Genomic DNA, 16,977 nt, shown 5'->3' on the forward strand with positions numbered 1-16,977 from the left:
CATGATTATCACGTAGAGGTCTGTGAAAAATCACGTGCGGTAAATTCAATCAATATGATGCTTCCTTTTGTTTTGAAAAAATATTTTTTTCCAATCTAAAAGACTCGATTTCAGTATATCTCTGTTAAACAGTGATTCCCTATTTCATATTGAAACGTGAAAAAGACATTGAAAGTAAAAATCTAGGTTTTGATTCTCTCTTATTTCTCTTATTTGGTATACCTCTTATGTGTTCTTTTATTACGGTATACATACTCATTAATCTTATATTCTCTTATTTATTTAAATTAAAATTTAATTATTATGGTATCAGGCGGGGAGATGTCCATTGCACTCTGCATTAAGAGCCACAAAATCAGTATTATTTTAGCCCTGGTCTTGGGAACCTCCGTTTTGAGTGCGTGCGTGGGGTTCTTTTTAATCGAGAGAAAACCTCCAGCAGAAGCGACACTTCGGTTCGTGAGCGTTGTGAGTATGAACCTTTTTATTTTTATCTATATAGCATTAAGAGCCCGCCTCAAAGTCAAAGATTATGAACCGCTAAGAAATCAAAAATCCAACTTTTAGTGCAAGATATCATAAATCAACTCTAGGTGGCGGTAGCCACCCCGACCCAATCCTAAAAAACTCCCCCTATAAAGTTGACGACAAAAAAAAAAAAAAAAAAAAAAAAAAAAAAAAAACTTCCCCTGGTCGGCATTTGAGATTTGACTTTTTCGGGGGGAAAATTTAATATAATTCGATGGCATTTTCCGAGGTTTTTTTTTTTTTTTTTTTTTATTTCACTCTGATTATTTAACTCAACTAACGAAAACTGCTCCCTAAAAACGGATTTCAGTCCACAGAGGTACGGCCTCTTTCTTAGTCACTATTTAAAAAAAAGCCCCCAACTTTGAAGGACTCACCTTGAAAAAAGAGGCGAGAAACAGATTAATCTGAACTTTTATCCAGTCAGCCAACAGGGTCAATGGAGAATTTGCGCTCAAATGTTTTATTTCTTCATCGAAGAGTGCTTGAAGAGCTGCTTTTTCAGTATTTTTATACTTTTTCCGGATCTGAGTAATGGTATAAAAATAGATTTAAAAGTGAGAAAATTAACCGCCCAATGACATCATCTGGCGGCAATTCTCATTTAAACGCATGTATTTTAGCAGATTGGATCATTTTGTCATATCTTCTCCAATTATAGTTCAATTTATGAACCACGGCTATCCTCGTGCTCCGTTCACTTATATTGTTAGTAATTTCTACTGAAACACGAAATTAATCAATTTCAGACGCCTGCAAATTCGCCATTCTCTGGAAAGAGAATCCTACAATTTCGGCCCAACAAGACATTGAAAAAAAAAATTACGAATACGCCAGTACTACCGTGCTAAAGGAAGAACGCTGTATGAACGCTCGGGAGTTGCCAAATTTCCTTCGATAAAATGTGAATTTTTGAGGAAAGTTATGAATATCTTTCCTCGAAATTTTCAGGGACTTGAGGTGAAATTACGAGCAAAATTACCTGAAAAATTGGAAGGAAAATATACATAAGTTCACCAGAAAGTTCGTGTTTTATCAAAGGAAATTCGGAACCGCCTGAAGGCTCATACGGCGTTTTTCCTGAGCACGACAGAGTATTTCAAAGTCAATTCTTTTTGAAACAGATCCATCGACATGGCGAGAGGGCACCTGAAAGGACATACCCTCTCGACCCTTACCAGGGAGAGTCAGCGTGGCCGGAAGGTTTGGGAGCGCTATTACAGGTAAAAAATACCATAAAAAATACTAATAAAAAATACTGTACATACAATATCGGTATTTTTCAGACTGTGATAGAGACAGGGGCGGACTGGCCAAGGGGGCGAGGAGTCGATCGCCCCCTAACAATTTGCCGCGGAGGTCCCGAAGGGGCCCCCGCGGCTAAGTTTTTTTCGAGTCATCGTTTTTTCCCCGTAATGTTGATATGTTCTTATCCATTTCAATCACTATAAGGCCCCGAATCCTTTGAAAATTTGTCTCTAAGAGACATGGAAGGTCGCCAAAAGCATTTGTGATGAAGGGACCCCCGATGAATCCTGAGGATAAGTTATTTTGAAGTTCAAGTACTGTAGAATCCAACTCCAATCATATCTACGTGTTTAAAAAGTGTGAAATTTTCAAAATTTGACGGAGGAGGACCCCCGGACCTTTCTTAGAAGGGCCCCCGAACGAGGTCTATTTCTCCAGACCCCCCACCCCCCGAAATTAAATTTCAAGATCGACAAAGTTTTGTACTCGTTTTGTACCCAAATGTACCGCAAAGAAAAAGTTTTGTACCCATCATGTAAAGTACGTACTATTAAAACGCAGGAGGGGGGGCTGGAGAAATTAAGCCCCCCCACCTCTAAAATTCTACTCTTTTTTATCGCCAAAGTTTTGTACTAGTTTTGTACCGAAATGTACCGTTCGAAAAAAGTTTTGTATCCTTACGATAGGGGAGCTACGGGAGGGTCAAAAGTGGGGGGGCTGGAGAAATATTTTCGAAATAACGGACTTACGTACTCGAAAACCCTCAGGATGTACTCTAGGAGTTTTGTACCGAAATGTACCGTCGAAAAAACCGCACTTTTTTTACCGTACGGCCTCCCCCAGGGGGGGGGGGGTACCCCCGCCATGGCCCCCTGCCCGTGGCAGTATTGAACGGGCCGTTTCCGTACCCCGGGTGATTAAATCAGAATGTTTCTTTACTCCTTTTAATAGTACTAGTTTAGTACCGAAATGTACCGGTTGAAAAAAGTCTTGTACCCTTACGATAGGGGAGCTACGGGGGGGTCAAAAGTGGGGGGGCTGGAGAAATATTTTCGAAATAACGGACTTACGTACTCGAAAACCCTCAGGATGTACTCTAGGAGTTTTGTACCGAAATGTACCGTCGAAAAAACCGCACTTTTTTTACCGTACGGACTCCCCCAGGGGGGGTACCCCCGCCATGGCCCCCTGCCCGTGGCAGTATTGAACGGACCGTTTCCGTACCCCGGGTGATTAAATCAGAATGTTTCTTTACTCCTTTTAATAGTACTAGTTTAGTACCGAAATGTACCGGTCGAAAAAAGTTTTGTACCCTTACGATAGGGGAGCTACGGGAGGGTCAAAAGTGGGGGGGGCTGGAGAAATATTTTCGAAATAACGGACTTACGTACTCGAAAACCCTCAGGATGTATTCTAGGAGTTTTGTACCGAAATGTACCGTCGAAAAAACCGCACTTTTTTTACCTTAAGGCCTCCCCCAGGGGGGGTACCCCCGCCATGGCCCCCTGTCCGTGGCAGTATTGAATGGACCGTTTCCATGTCTTGGGTGTTTAAATCTGAATGTTTCTTTACTTCTTTAATTGTATTAATTTAGTACTAAAATGCACCCTGTTATCAATCTTATACAAGAAGTCAACGATTTGCTTTGTGGAGTGAACAGTTCAGTTTTGTAGTTGTTCTGAGACATTCTTTCCTCAGCTTTGCGGAATGGCTACGAAATGTTTCGTCGCGAATGTAGTAGAACCGGTGTTATTTCCTTTCGGGACATCTTTCTTTTCATCATTGAAAAAATGCATTTTTTAAAGGGATCATTGACAGTTTTTTTAAGTTTTGGATATACTTATATTTTTAGAGTGTTAGTGTATTGCGTCCGATTAATTTTATTCAACCACTTCTTATTGCATCTTTGTATTTCGATTAATGCCATACGACCAAACCAACTTTCAGATATTTTTATAACATAATTGAGCGTGTATTCCGGAGAGACAAGTCACAACATCAAAGGTAAGTATGCTCTTTTTATTCATTTTGTTTCGTTAGAACAGGTCTAAACACGCTATTCCCCAAAAAGTCTTTCTTCATTTGGAGGAGCCTTCGTCTTCTTCTAAAAGTAACACAGAAAAAAAATAAGATTGTCGTGACTTAGATTTTCCCGGTGGCATCAACGCCAAACACGTGGAAAAAAACCCATACGGTGTGCACTCCTGTAGAGCCCGGGAGAGGGGGTCCGTGAGGTAAGGAATATTTCTAGTAGGACTGAGGAGGACTGAGTTCAGGAGTCCTCCTACCTGTTTTTTAAAAAGTTTCAACCACAAGTCATAAACTTTGCCCAAAATTACGAGAAATATCAGGGACTCTAACAACCTGAAAAATCGGGAATCATCAGGGATTTTTTTTTTTTATGCAGTACTATATGGCTTCCATCTTACCTTTCCTCATTGATAGTTTTCCTTCAGTTGCAAGCGTAGGCAACACGAGCTTCCCCGTGGTCAAATATTGGCATTATTCTGAGATGTCATGATTGCTCGAGGAAGAAAGCCCGTATAAGGCCCGTCGTTGTATCGAGGTATTCGAATGAATAAGCGATGAATAAATGTGCAAATAATGAAAATTAATTCACGTAAAAATACTTTCTTCGTGTAAACAGGGCCCATCCCCTGCTTTTTCCTCGGTTGGTCCGTACTTGAGGTACCTCAACTAGTTCGTCCGTCGTTCGTGATATTTACGCTCTGATCTATTCACTCGGAGTACGATGCGAAATTCGCGCTGGATTTTTTTTCACGCCGGCTATTCACTCAGAGTCAATCGTTGATTTTTACAGTGCACATGACAAAATAAGTCCTTTTCCACCAGACTTAAAAATAATGAAGGTAAGTCCTTACCTCAAGGAATTACTTACAATTCAGCCTCGCACGCAAAATGCATGTTTTCTGTAAATGAGGCAATTTTAAAGTCAAATCGATGGAACATTCTCTGATCTCTCATTACTGTCAGAGCTACAACGTCACTAAGGGAGCGACTCTCTTATTCTTCGTAAATAAGTAAACAATCTTTAGAACAGATTGAAACAGATGAGGACGTATACAAAAATGCATTTTCTGAGAATTTGAGTTCTGTTACCTCCCCTTGAAAGGAGTAGCCCACTAGTTTTTAAGTAAGGGAGCCAAATTGCATTTGCTCTGAGGAGGTAAAACCATGCAACTTTTTCCAGAAATAAATATGAAAAAAGCATATATACTAATGATGCATGAAAATTCTGTGAAAAACCCTTAACCCTCGGATGAGAAGGTACCGAAATTTGCAGAAAAATGTAAAACGGTATTTTTTAATTAAATGGATCACCATACTTACCCCCGCCCTCCAAAGGGGCCTTGCACGGAAAAAATGAGCTTAGAGTCGGGCCCCAACTAGAGGTAGGGCAAAGAGATGTAGCTCACGTTTAGATGAAGCAATTTTACCTACCCCTGGTGTTGGGAAGGGCCCTGCGTCGCGGGTCCCGACCCAAAACCCCTTTTTTCCGTGTGGGTTAGGAGGCATTGGTTTTGTAGAAAAACTCATTTTGTTTTAACATGGATGTTTAAAAGATAACACCTGAACATTCTGTTTTAAACGCGAAGGACCCAGAAACGGTGAGATCAATATTGCCCCAGTCAGAGGTATCATGCTCAGGGAATTATCGGTTGGAGAGCCTAACGGAGCTTTACATTAAAAGAAGCGGGGTTTTTTTGACGGTACATTTCGGTACAAAACTCCTAGAGTACATCCTGAGGGTTTTCGAGTATGTAAGTCCGTTATTTAAAACATATTTCTCCAGCCCCCCCACTTTGGACCCCCCCCCCCCGTAGCTCCCCTATCGTAAGGGTACAAAACTTTTTTCGACCGGTACATTTCGGTACTAAACTAGTACTATTAAAAGGAGTAAAGAAACATTCTGATTTAATCACCCGGGGTACGGAAACGGCCCGTTCAATACTGCCACGGGCAGGGGGCCATGGCGGGGGTACCCCCCCCCCCTGGGGGAGGCCGTACGGTAAAAAAAGTGCGGTTTTTTCGACGGTACATTTCGGTACAAAACTCCTAGAGTACATCCTGAGGGTTTTCGAGTACGTAAGTCCGTTATTTCGAAAATATTTCTCCAGCCCCCCCACTTTTGACCCTCCGTAGCTCCCCTATCGTAAGGATACAAAACTTTTTTCGAACGGTACATTTCGGTACTAAACTAGTACTATTAAAAGGAGTAAAGAAACATTCTGATTTAATCACCCGGGGTACGGAAACGGCCCGTTCAATACTGCCACGGGAAGGGGGCCATGGCGGGGGTACCCCCCCTGGGGGAGGCCGTACGGTAAAAAAAGTGCGGTTTTTTCGACGGTACATTTCGGTACAAAACTCCTAGAGTACATCCTGAGGGTTTTCGAGTACGTAAGTCCGTTATTTCAAAAATATTTCTCCAGCCCCCCCACTTTTGACCCCCCCCCCCCCCGTAGCTCCTCTATCGTAAGGGTACAAAACTTTTTTCGAACGGTACATTTCGGTACAAAACTAGTACAAAACTTTGGCGATGAAAAAGAGTAGAATTTTAGAGGTGGGGGGGCTTAATTTCTCCAGCCCCCCTCCTGCGTTTTAATTGTACGTACTTTACATGATGGGTACAAAACTTTTTCTTTGCGGTACATTTGGGTACAAAACGAGTACAAAACTTTGTCGATCTTGAATTTTAATTTCGGGGGGGTGGGGGGTCTGGAGAAATGGACCTCTCCGACAGGGGGGGCCCTTACATTTAGGTCTCCTCCTAACTTTTCGACCACCAGTCCGCTCCTGTGTGCCGCTACTGTGCAGTTTTGACCGTTAAGGCCGTAGTTTAAGGGCGCTAAAGCCAGGATTGTATTTTGCAAATAGATAATTTTTGATGAATAATTAGAAATTAAGAAGCAGGAGTAATTTAACTAAATAATAAACGAAGCTCTAATCTAAAGGATAATGCAAAATAATTTGAAAAATCTCGTCATGTAAATACAAAAAATTCGGAAACGCCTACAATTGAAGCGTGATACCTCACGCGTTCCGGGCTGTTCAAATAGTTGTATCCCTGCGCCTTAGCAAGGCGATGGAAGTTTAATATTGAAGTAGCGTCCCGGTTTGGTTTTTCGGCATTCCTGTGCCGCTACTGCAGTTTCGACCATTAAGGCTGGAGTTTGAGGGCGCTAAAGCAAGGATTGTAATTCGCATAAAGATAATTTTTGCATAATAATTGAAAATTAAGAAGCAGGAATAATTTAACTATTTAATAAAAGGAACTCAAATCGACAATATAATGCAAACAAATTTGGAAAATCTCGTCATATAAATACAGAAGATTCGGAAACGCCTTCAATTGAAGCGTGATACCTCACGCGTTCCGGAGAGTTCAAATAGTTGTATCCCTGAGCCGTAGCAAGGCGATGGAAGCTAAATATTGTAGTGGCGTCCCGCGTTGTTTTTCGGTTTTCCTGTTCCACTTTTGTAGTTTCGACCGTTCAGGCCGTAGTTTCAGAGCGCTAAAGCCTACAGCCAGGATTGTATTTCGCAAAAAGATAATTTTTGCATAATAATTAAAAATTAAAAAGCAGGAATAATAATACTAAATAACAAAAGGAACTCAAACCTACAATATACTGCAAACAAATTTGGAAAATCTCGTCATATAAATACAGAAGATTCGGAAACGCCTTTAATTGAAGCGTGATACCTCACGCGTTCCGGAGAGTTCAAATAATTGTATCCCTGAGCCGTAGCAAGGCGATGGAAGCTAAATATTGTAGTGGCGTCCCCGCGTTGTTTTTCGGTTTTCCTGTTCCGCTTTTGTAGTTTCGACCGTTCAGGCCGTAGTTTCAGAGCGCTAAAGCCTACAGCCAGGATTGTATTTCGCAAAAAGATAATTTTTGCATAATAATTAAAAATTAAAAAGCAGGAATAATAATACTAAATAACAAAAGGAACTCAAACCTACAATATACTGCAAACAAATTTGGAAAATCTCGTCATGTAAATACAGAAGATTCGGAAACGCCTTCAATTGCAGCCTGATACCTCACGCGTTCCGAAGAGTTCAAATAGTTGTATCCCTGCGCCTTAGCAAGGCGATGGAAGTTTAATATTGAAGTAGCGTCCTCGCGTTGTTTTTCGGTTTTCCTGTGCCGATACTACAGTTTCGACCGTTCAGACCGTAGTTTAAGGGCGGTAAAGCCAGGATTGTATTTCGCAAAAAGATAATTTTTGCATAATTATTAAAAATTAAGAAACAGGAATAATTTAAATAAATAACAAAAGGAACTCAAATCTACAATGAAAAGCAAAAAAATAACGAAGTTTAAGGGCGCTAAAGCCAGGGTTGTATTCGCAAATGGATAGTGTGTGCAGAATAATTAAAAATTACGGAGCAGGAGTATTTTAACTAAATAACAAAAGGAGCTTAAATCTAAACTAAAATGCGAACAACTAACGTAGTTAAAGGGCGTTAAAGCCAGGGTTGTATTTCGTAAATGGATACTTTTTGCAGAATGATTAAAATTAAGGAGCATGAGTAATTTAACTAAATAATAAAAAGAACTCAAATCTACAATATAATGCAAAACAATTTCGAAAATCATGTCATGTGAATACAAAAGATTCGAAAACGCCTTCAAATGAGGCGTCATACCTCACGCGTTCCGGAGAGTTCAAATAGTTGTATCCCTGCGCCTTAGCAAGACGATGGAAGCTTAATATTGAAGTAGCGTCCCCGCGTTGTTTTTCGGTTTTCCTCTTCCGCTACTCAAGTTTCGACCGTTAAGGCTGTAGTTTAAGGGCGCTAAAGCCAGGATTGTATTTCGCAAAAAGATAATTGTTGCAGAATAATTAAAAATTATTAAGCAGGAATAATTTAACTAAATAATAAAAGGATCTCAAATCGACAATTTAACGCTAACAAATTTGGAAAATCTCGTCATGAAAATACAGAAGATTCGAAAACGCCTTCAATTGAAGCGTAATACCACATGCGTTCCGGAGAGTTCAAATAGTTGTATCCCTGCACCTTAAGAAGGCGGTGGAAGTTTAATATTGAAGTAGCGTCCTCGCGTTGTTTTTTGGTTTTCCTGTGCCGCTACCGTAAATTTACTTTCTAGTAGCTTTAACTTTAACCAAGAACCAACAGAACAGGCCCCCAAACAATTATTTTTTATTTCATTTGATGTTTTTTGTCGTAATTTTTTACATGTCTTCTTTCAGCTTTTGCCGTCAAAGAAAGAGTAAAATATATTACATTTTGACTTATAATTTTTTAGTTCATTAAAATTTTAAAAAAGGGGAAGAAAGGGGAAAAAAAGAAAGAAAAATGTTCATAATTTTCGTATTCTGCTGCTCTCTCCGCATCTTGCTGGGGTTTCCACCGGGAGCTCCCTAGCCCCCATTCTAAATTTGGTCCTACTTGCGAGCATGGTTAACATATCATCTCAACTTTTATTTTTTGGAATTCATGGACCCCTCCTTCGTGTTCAGCACTTAGCCACATAAACAAAACATCAGAAAAACACGATCTTGACTGCGAGCTTTTTCCAGAAGGGGAAAGAAAGTATGTTCAATCTTGGATGCTTCTTGAGGCGTCGGTATGATGGGTTCCTCTCTACAACATATTCTCCAGCCGAGATTTTCGTCCTTTCGAGTCGTCTGGATCGCTGTATAATGAGTGTGCAGCTTCTTCTGGCAGGTCTTTACCCACCAATCGGAACGCAGATGTGGAACCCAGATTTGCTGTGGCAGCCAATCCCTGTTCACTCTCTCAACAGTGGTTGCGATGACGTAAGTTAGTTATCTTTCCTCAGTGCTCTTTCACTTAAAAGTAAGAAAATTTGATATTTTACTCCAATGTGAGGAATATTTCGGGGGATGAGTATTTTGCGGACGTGGAAGGTTTCCGCAATATTCAGTGCCAACGTGAAATCAGCCGAATAAGAGTCAGAGAGCTAAACCTCTAAACAAAAAATTCCGGTCGGGTAGCTGCGGGTTGCGGTAGCTTTATAAAATATAGTTTTGGTCTATTTGGCGACCCTCCCTGCTACAGAAACTAATATCACACGTATAGACGCTGAAACTACCAGACCACTTATCTCGTTTGCGAAGTTTAAGAATCTCCTCTCCCATTTGATTTTTAGGAAGGAGAACAAACCAATATCATTCCTTCAAGTTTACACAGAGTTTTCTTCGCTCAGAGAAGAAAACTCAAAGAGATTTTCAAGAATTGAAGTTGAGTAGTTTTGCCTTCTTTAAATAAAGTTCGACAGGAAGTCTGCAACGTCGCAAACCGAAATACGTGGTTTGGTAGTTTCACCGTCTATATGTACATTTGAACGTATTTATATGCTAAAAGGAACTATGTCTCATTCAAACCCTATTTACATAGTTCCTTACAGCATAAATACGTCCATTTACGAGTACATATATCCTTTTTACAGCAAAGTTATCCCCATGATGTATGCACTAGCTTTATCATTGTAGATTGTTATTTTCCTTTCTGCGACAAGTCGTCTTTATTTATAATGTTAACGGTAAAAAAGACTGCAGATTTTTTTTTTTTTTTTTTGGGCTTATTAGCTTAATTAAACTTATAGAAAAAAATAACATAGTTGGCTGAAATGTGACGAAGAGCAAAAAATAACGCAAGTTTCCCTAGGCGTGTCGTTCTTTGAGGCGAATCAAACTGTGGAGTCAACTCTTCGGATCAAACGAGATCTGCCATTTAAACCTTTGGAAAAGGATCGATATATAAGGTGTTGGCAACGAAAACCATAATGATCGATTTTTTTATCATAGCTTCAAATGGGAAAATATCGATAATCGATCATTCACGCCTCTCTTCTGATGCACGCTTTACGTTTGTTTCATTTACAGATTATTCGTGTATCTAAACAATGCAGGTTGCTATCGAGGGAAAGGAGGGAAACAAGAGCTCTACTTCAACAAGAAATAAACAAACATGATGAATTTCTGAAGTATCTTTCACAAGAAAGTGGTCTCCAAGTAGATGGGTATTCAGAGGTCAATCGTCTGTATGACAACCTTCTTGTCGTGGTGCGTATATCTTTTTTGAACTTTTTTTTTACTGTATTGTGAGGATGTATTGATGCCAAAATGCAGAGGGCACGTGTCACGTTTTGCTATAATGCAGACATCTTATCGTATTTTACTCTTATTCGAGAACCCATCCCACTCAGCACAACACGGAGAAAAAACCTTCGTGCGTGGGACCCGAAGTTGAGGTCATATGGATCTCTGAACTTTTCGGATCACTTATCTAAAAACTTGAGGTCCAGCTGCCGAAGTTCTAGTCAGACATCGAGGCACTTCGGTACGTACCGGCGTACTTCAGATGTGTGACCCGAACCATTCGGTATATATCGAGGTACTTCAGATGTCTGACCCAAACTTCGGCAGCTGGACCTCAAGTTTTTAAATACGTGATCCGAAAACTTCAGAGATCCATATGGCCTCAACTTAAGGTCCCACGCACGAAGTTTCTTTCTCCGTGAATATCTAAAAAATGTCCTTGATTTTTCTTCCTAGTTGAAAAAAAATTCTGAGAAAATGTCAAACAATAAAGTTTTCTGAAAAAAAAGTAATAAGCCGTCGGAAAGTAGTGGGATCGTTAATTTAAAAACCTTGCAATTGAAACATGATTATTAAGTTTAGCTATCAATTCAGTGCAACCAAGACACCAAGAGTGGCAAATCTACCGTTACTTCTAATAGAGATTCACATTCTTTAATATTAGACGTGGAAATTAAACGTACGGCTGGATAGCGTAAGTTCTTGTTTGTATACGCTACCTACTAATGAAGCTAAAGCACATTAATATATACGATGTCCTCTAATTGATTCACCAGTTCCTCCTCCTGTATCGTACTGCAGACTGCGGATGTCCGCGCAAAGATAAAGCGCCTTCATTCCGGGAGACTGCAATTATCGTTACGTCTCTTTTCTGGGAGACGCGTCAGCCGTCTTCCTGCCTGTACGCTTTGTCCAATGCTGCCGTGCTAAGGAAAAACGCCATATGAACATTCGAGAGTTGCCAAAATTCCTTCGATAAAATGTTGATCCTCTAATGAGGTTATGAATATTTTTCCTTTGAATTTTCAGAATCTTTAAGCAAAATTACAAACTAAATTATCTGAAAAATTAGGAGAAAGATATTCATGAATTTACTAGGAAATTCGCGTTTTATTAAAGAAAATTTGGCAACGCCTGAAGGTTCTTACAGCGTTTTCCTTAGCACGGCAGAATAGTTAACCAAACATCGACAGAATCAAATTCAACGTGAAGAAACAGCTTCACTCCAGATTTTGCAGAGGTTGGACTTGCGTGTAATAGATTAGTTGAATCTATCAGTTCGAAAAACCCATTTCTTTTCTCCGGAATACTCTTTCGCCCTCTGTCTCTCCAATATCGAGTGTTCTTTAGATTTTTATCGGCGGCGAGGCGTGAATATCGATATTTCCCATTCGAAGGTATGGTATAGAAAATCGATTATTAAGGTGCTCATTGCTGACACCCTATTTATCGATCTTTTTCCATAGGTTTAAGCGGCAGATCAATCTATTTATGCCACGCCAAACGCCAACTTTTTAAGGCGTTATAGAGGTTCTTAATTATGCATCATAGGCTATTTCAATGCTTAGCATACTTTCAAGGAGATTTCGAGTCTATAGGGTCTCTGAAAGTGTCTTAAAATATACTTCTCTCACATGAGGCGATTATTGTCAATGAGTATACTCCATAAATATTTCCGTTTTCAGGGACAACAGGGCCTACCATTACCACAATGGGCTCAAGGAGATGTTCTAGATAGATTGAGATCACTCGCTCTTGTGGGAAAATTAGGAAAATTTAAATCACCTGTCTATGTAAAACTTGAGTCAGGTAGTATGCTAAAATTCCCTCTTGCTAGGGGAAAATTGGACTGCATTTTGCAATTTGGAGCTATAAATTTTGGCTCTCCTGGAAAAACACTTATGTAGGGAAACTAATTGCATATACGTTGTTTTTAAACCGAGCTATAATTTATAGTTCCAAATTGCAAAATATAGTCCAATTCGTATAGACACAGACATATCATCACATTCTTCATCAAATGCCTCACGCCAGTCAGTGGCGTGGCGTGAACGATCGATTATCGATATTTCCCCATTTGAAACTGTGGTAAAGAATCGATTATCAAGGTGTTCGTTGCAAACACACTGTCTACCGATCCTTCTCCGTAGGTTTAAAAGGCAGATCAATCGATATATCGCAAAGCACGTGACTGACGTCAGTCGCGTCACGTCTCTCTTCGTAGAGAACGCGCAGTGGCGTGCTTGCGATATATCGATTAATCTGTCATTTAAACCTATGGAAAAGGATCGATAAACAGGGTGTTCACAACGAGCACCTTAACTATCGATTTTTTACGACAGTTCCAAATGGGAAAATATCGATAATCGATTATTCTTGCCTCGCCACCGGTAGAGAAAGCACTCACGATGGCGCATTTTCCTAACAAGCAGCATATTCGGAGACAGCGCGTAACCATATAACCTCAATGGCCGAATAATTGACGATGCATGAGAAACGCCTTCATTGTGAAGAGATACTTCCTAGCGTTGCCTCAGAGATCGAATAGTTGTATCATTTAGATAACCCAATTAATAGTGGAGCATAGCATCGTAGATTAGCGAATAATGAAGTTGCCACAGATAATTCTTTAAGAAAGAGTGGCGACACATAAAAAACGCCCTTGTTGTGATATGGAAAGATACTTCCTGGCGTGGCCGAAAAGGCCGAACAGTTTAATCATTTAAAAACCCAATCAACCGTGCAGCAGGACGTAGATTAGCGAGAAAGACGGTTACATGAGATGGATAATCTTACATGATGGTTTTTCACTTTTCACTCATATATTTTTCATTTCTATTGCTGTAGGAGTTTTGATAAACGAGATATTGTCAAATATGGCAAAGAAAACTAACTCCTCAAATAATTTTGGTCGGCGGTTAAGCTTGTACTCAGCGCATGACGCGACTATTGTGCGTCTTTGGGGAGGCCTGAAAATTAGTCGAGAAGTAGCGGAAGTAGACTATGGAGCTGTTATAATTATTGAACTGCACCAGATCAAGGACAAATATAGAGTTAAAGTACGTAAGTTCCACTAATTTTTTTGTACTAATAGTAGGTTCTACACTTTAAAATAAGTCCAATGAAACTCCAATTGAGAGGCGATCGGACCACATTTTGCAATTAGGAATTATTATTTCCGGTTCAGTTTAGAAGCAACGTGTGTGCTATCAGTTTCCCTATGCACATAGGTAATTTTACGGATGAACCAAAACTTGTAGCTCCTTATTGCAAAATGTAGTTCAATTAAAGCAATTATAATTTTATTAAAGTAATTTTAGAGCCAAATAGAATTAAAGGAAATGAAATTTAGTCTTTGACTCGAAAAGAGTATTATATATAGTGGTAAGTTTACAACTATTTTTTTCTTGTACAGGACTAGGTGCTAGAAAGATTATCTATACCAATAAGGTATATAGCTTTTCTAAATTTATTCCCTTACTAGAACTTATTAAAATTTTTCGTAAGGCATAGAGCTTACAAAATGAAAAGTATATACCCCAGAGTATATACCTACCCCGAAAAAAGTCTGTAAAATATCAAACTTACTTGATGCATGGATAATGATCGACGAGAATTATCGAATGTCAGTGGCGATTCTTAAAGGTTGGCGGCTCTGTTTTTCATCCGTTTAAATGTATGTAAAACAATCGATTCATGGCGAGGGAGCTTGCCTCACCTAAAATCGATATTTTCAATGGATTTAAATGGTGTTGTCGACTTGCAAAATCGTCACTGTCGAATGAGTTTCCTCTTTCTAGCTATCTTTACCATGCTCCTGGTGTAACTTCGATGATTTTTTTCTTGTCACCAATAGAATTAATAAGATTACTTAAAGAAAGAAAACCTCTCGGAGGAATGGGAAACATTTGGGTGGTTTAAAATCATATCCAACCAACAGTCTGGTCCTGAAGCACACATTTATTTCCGTAATTAATATGTCCGCAGTCCATCGCACGCTATGACGCACGGCTTGGAAATAGAATAAATATATTTACTTGTACCTGGCTAAATTCTGAAAGAAAAAAGCGAAAGAAGAGGAAAATTACAGCATATTTGCACGTTTTTCTGGTTTCAGATTTTGTATAAGAAGAGTACCTCGGACGAAAATCTGGAAATTTTGAAAGTTCAAGGCTGCGAATATGATCAAAACACGGTTGATGACGGCATGTGCGATCTTGACTCTTTTTCAGCTGCCATGCAATCTTCCATCATCACCAACTTTGATGAGGCATGTCAAAATAGAAGAAATTAGCGCTTCCTTCGGAATCGATTATTCAAATGACGCATTTATTTTTTTGATCTCTCATTGATTTATCCTAATTCGAAACTAAATTCGGCGTTTCCCTTACAAAAGAACGTAACTATATTTCAATGTTGCCAAATGGACCACTAGACTAGGCACAAATTCAAGAATTCTGATACATGTTTCTTAACCAGAATTTCATGTAGAACACGATTTGCGCAACGAAAATTACTGAAACCAACTCCTAACGAAGATATTAACCTTTTTATTTTACATTGGTCACGCGGATTTTGAACTGCCCGCTCACAAGAAACTCAAAGCTCTACGTGAGTCAAATTGCGCACTACAACAGTTTCAGCAAGCTTCTCAATCGAGCAATGTTCATTTCTCACCATGTGTTGTTCGAACTATAAGCAATTTGCTATAGCTGAGCCAAAGCGTCAATATTGAGGTTGCCAGATTTTTTTTTATCGCAGAGACGTTCGTGATAACGTTTAGCGCGCGATGTGAGTCACGTAGAGCATTGAGTTTTCATGGGCGGGTGGTTTCAATTCACGCACCAAGAATCATTGAATATCTTCGGAAGGAGTTGATTTCGGTAATTTTCGTTGTACCCATCGTGTTTTACGTGAAATTTTGGTGAAGAAACATGGATCAGAATGCTGAAATTCGTACCTTGTCTAGTGGTCCATTTCCCTTCACAAATCGCATTTTTACAAGGAGAGTCTTATGCATTTCAAGCCGAAAATTTTACAGATTTTTCTCCTGATTTCGTACGAAAATCAGACAAATTTGAGCAAAAAATTCACAGGTATACTCTTGTAAAAAATTGAATTGTTTGAGCCAATTTTGCAACCTCGGAATGGAGTTACGTGCCGTCGACCGGGAGACGACTAATTGGACTGCATTTTGCTATTCGAAACTACACTTTCTGGCTCATCCAAAAAAATTCCTATGTGCATAGGGAAACTAATGGTACATACGTTGTTTTTAAACCGAGCCAGAAACTGTAGTTCTTATGCATAATGAAGTCCAATTGAAGCAACTGTTGACACATAGGCTATCTTTATAAGAAGTATCAATCAATCGTGTGGACAGTTTACCGTCTGATTTAAATAGAGAGAAAGTAGTGTCAGAGCTATAATCTTTGAAGAACAAATTTTTATCCTACTAAATTGGTAAATGAAATACTTACTAATAACATCTCGCGGGTGGGTGAAGGAACAAGAATTGCATTCCTTCGAAATGAAGGCGGTTTTTTGTCGCTGCGGAACCAGTTCGGTTTGGGCAGAGATCGCATGGTTGGGTTCCTGGCTTTGTCAACTCGTCGTTCTCGTTCCTCACACGAAAGAACGTAATTAAATTTCAATGTTGCCAGATTTTTCTTTACAAATTGCATTCTTATCAGGATAATTTCTAACTGAAAATTTCACTAGTTTTTCTTCTGATCTCATGCAAAAATTAGACAAATTGTTGACGAAAAGTATGCCAGTTTACTCTGGTGAAAAATTGAATTGTTTGAGTCAATTTTGTAACATGGAGTTACGTTCCTTCGTGCGCGAAACTTCGAATTGTACACCCATAGGAATGAGGTGATGCAAAAAATTCCTAATGGCATCAGCAAAGTTTCAAGTGGTTTTTAAGACTCATAAGATCTAGCATTCAATGAAAACAGTACGCTGACACGAGCTCTCATTCGAAATAATCAAACCTCTACTTATCATGCGGCTGAAAGAAAATGTTTCCTAATAGTTTTGTGCACTCTAAGTTCTAACTTTTCAATCCTAAAATCT

General features: G+C 39.4%; 1 protein-coding gene across 3 annotated transcripts; it reads left to right on the top strand.

Moving 5' to 3' along the window:
• Positions 1 to 15,227, top strand: LOC109044639 (testicular acid phosphatase homolog). 3 transcript variants are annotated; one of them, XM_072303305.1, is made up of 8 exons: positions 1 to 18; positions 314 to 468; positions 1,653 to 1,751; positions 9,355 to 9,594; positions 10,684 to 10,863; positions 12,585 to 12,708; positions 13,747 to 13,958; positions 15,017 to 15,227. In XM_072303305.1, exons 2-8 carry the CDS (start codon positions 322 to 324, stop codon positions 15,191 to 15,193), a joined length of 1,179 nt encoding a protein of 392 aa, XP_072159406.1. In that variant the 5' UTR covers positions 1 to 18; positions 314 to 321; the 3' UTR covers positions 15,194 to 15,227. The 3 variants fall into 3 exon arrangements, with proteins under 3 accessions (XP_072159406.1, XP_018918010.2, XP_018918009.2); XM_019062465.2 differs by lacking the exon at positions 1 to 18 and having other exon boundaries at positions 29 to 468; positions 9,358 to 9,594; XM_019062464.2 differs by lacking the exon at positions 1 to 18 and having other exon boundaries at positions 31 to 468.
• Positions 15,228 to 16,977: the final 1,750 nt, after the last annotated feature.

Source organism: Bemisia tabaci, chromosome 8 (assembly GCF_918797505.1).
Source record: "Bemisia tabaci chromosome 8, PGI_BMITA_v3".
In the NCBI taxonomy this organism is placed as follows: Eukaryota; Metazoa; Arthropoda; class Insecta; order Hemiptera; family Aleyrodidae; genus Bemisia; species Bemisia tabaci.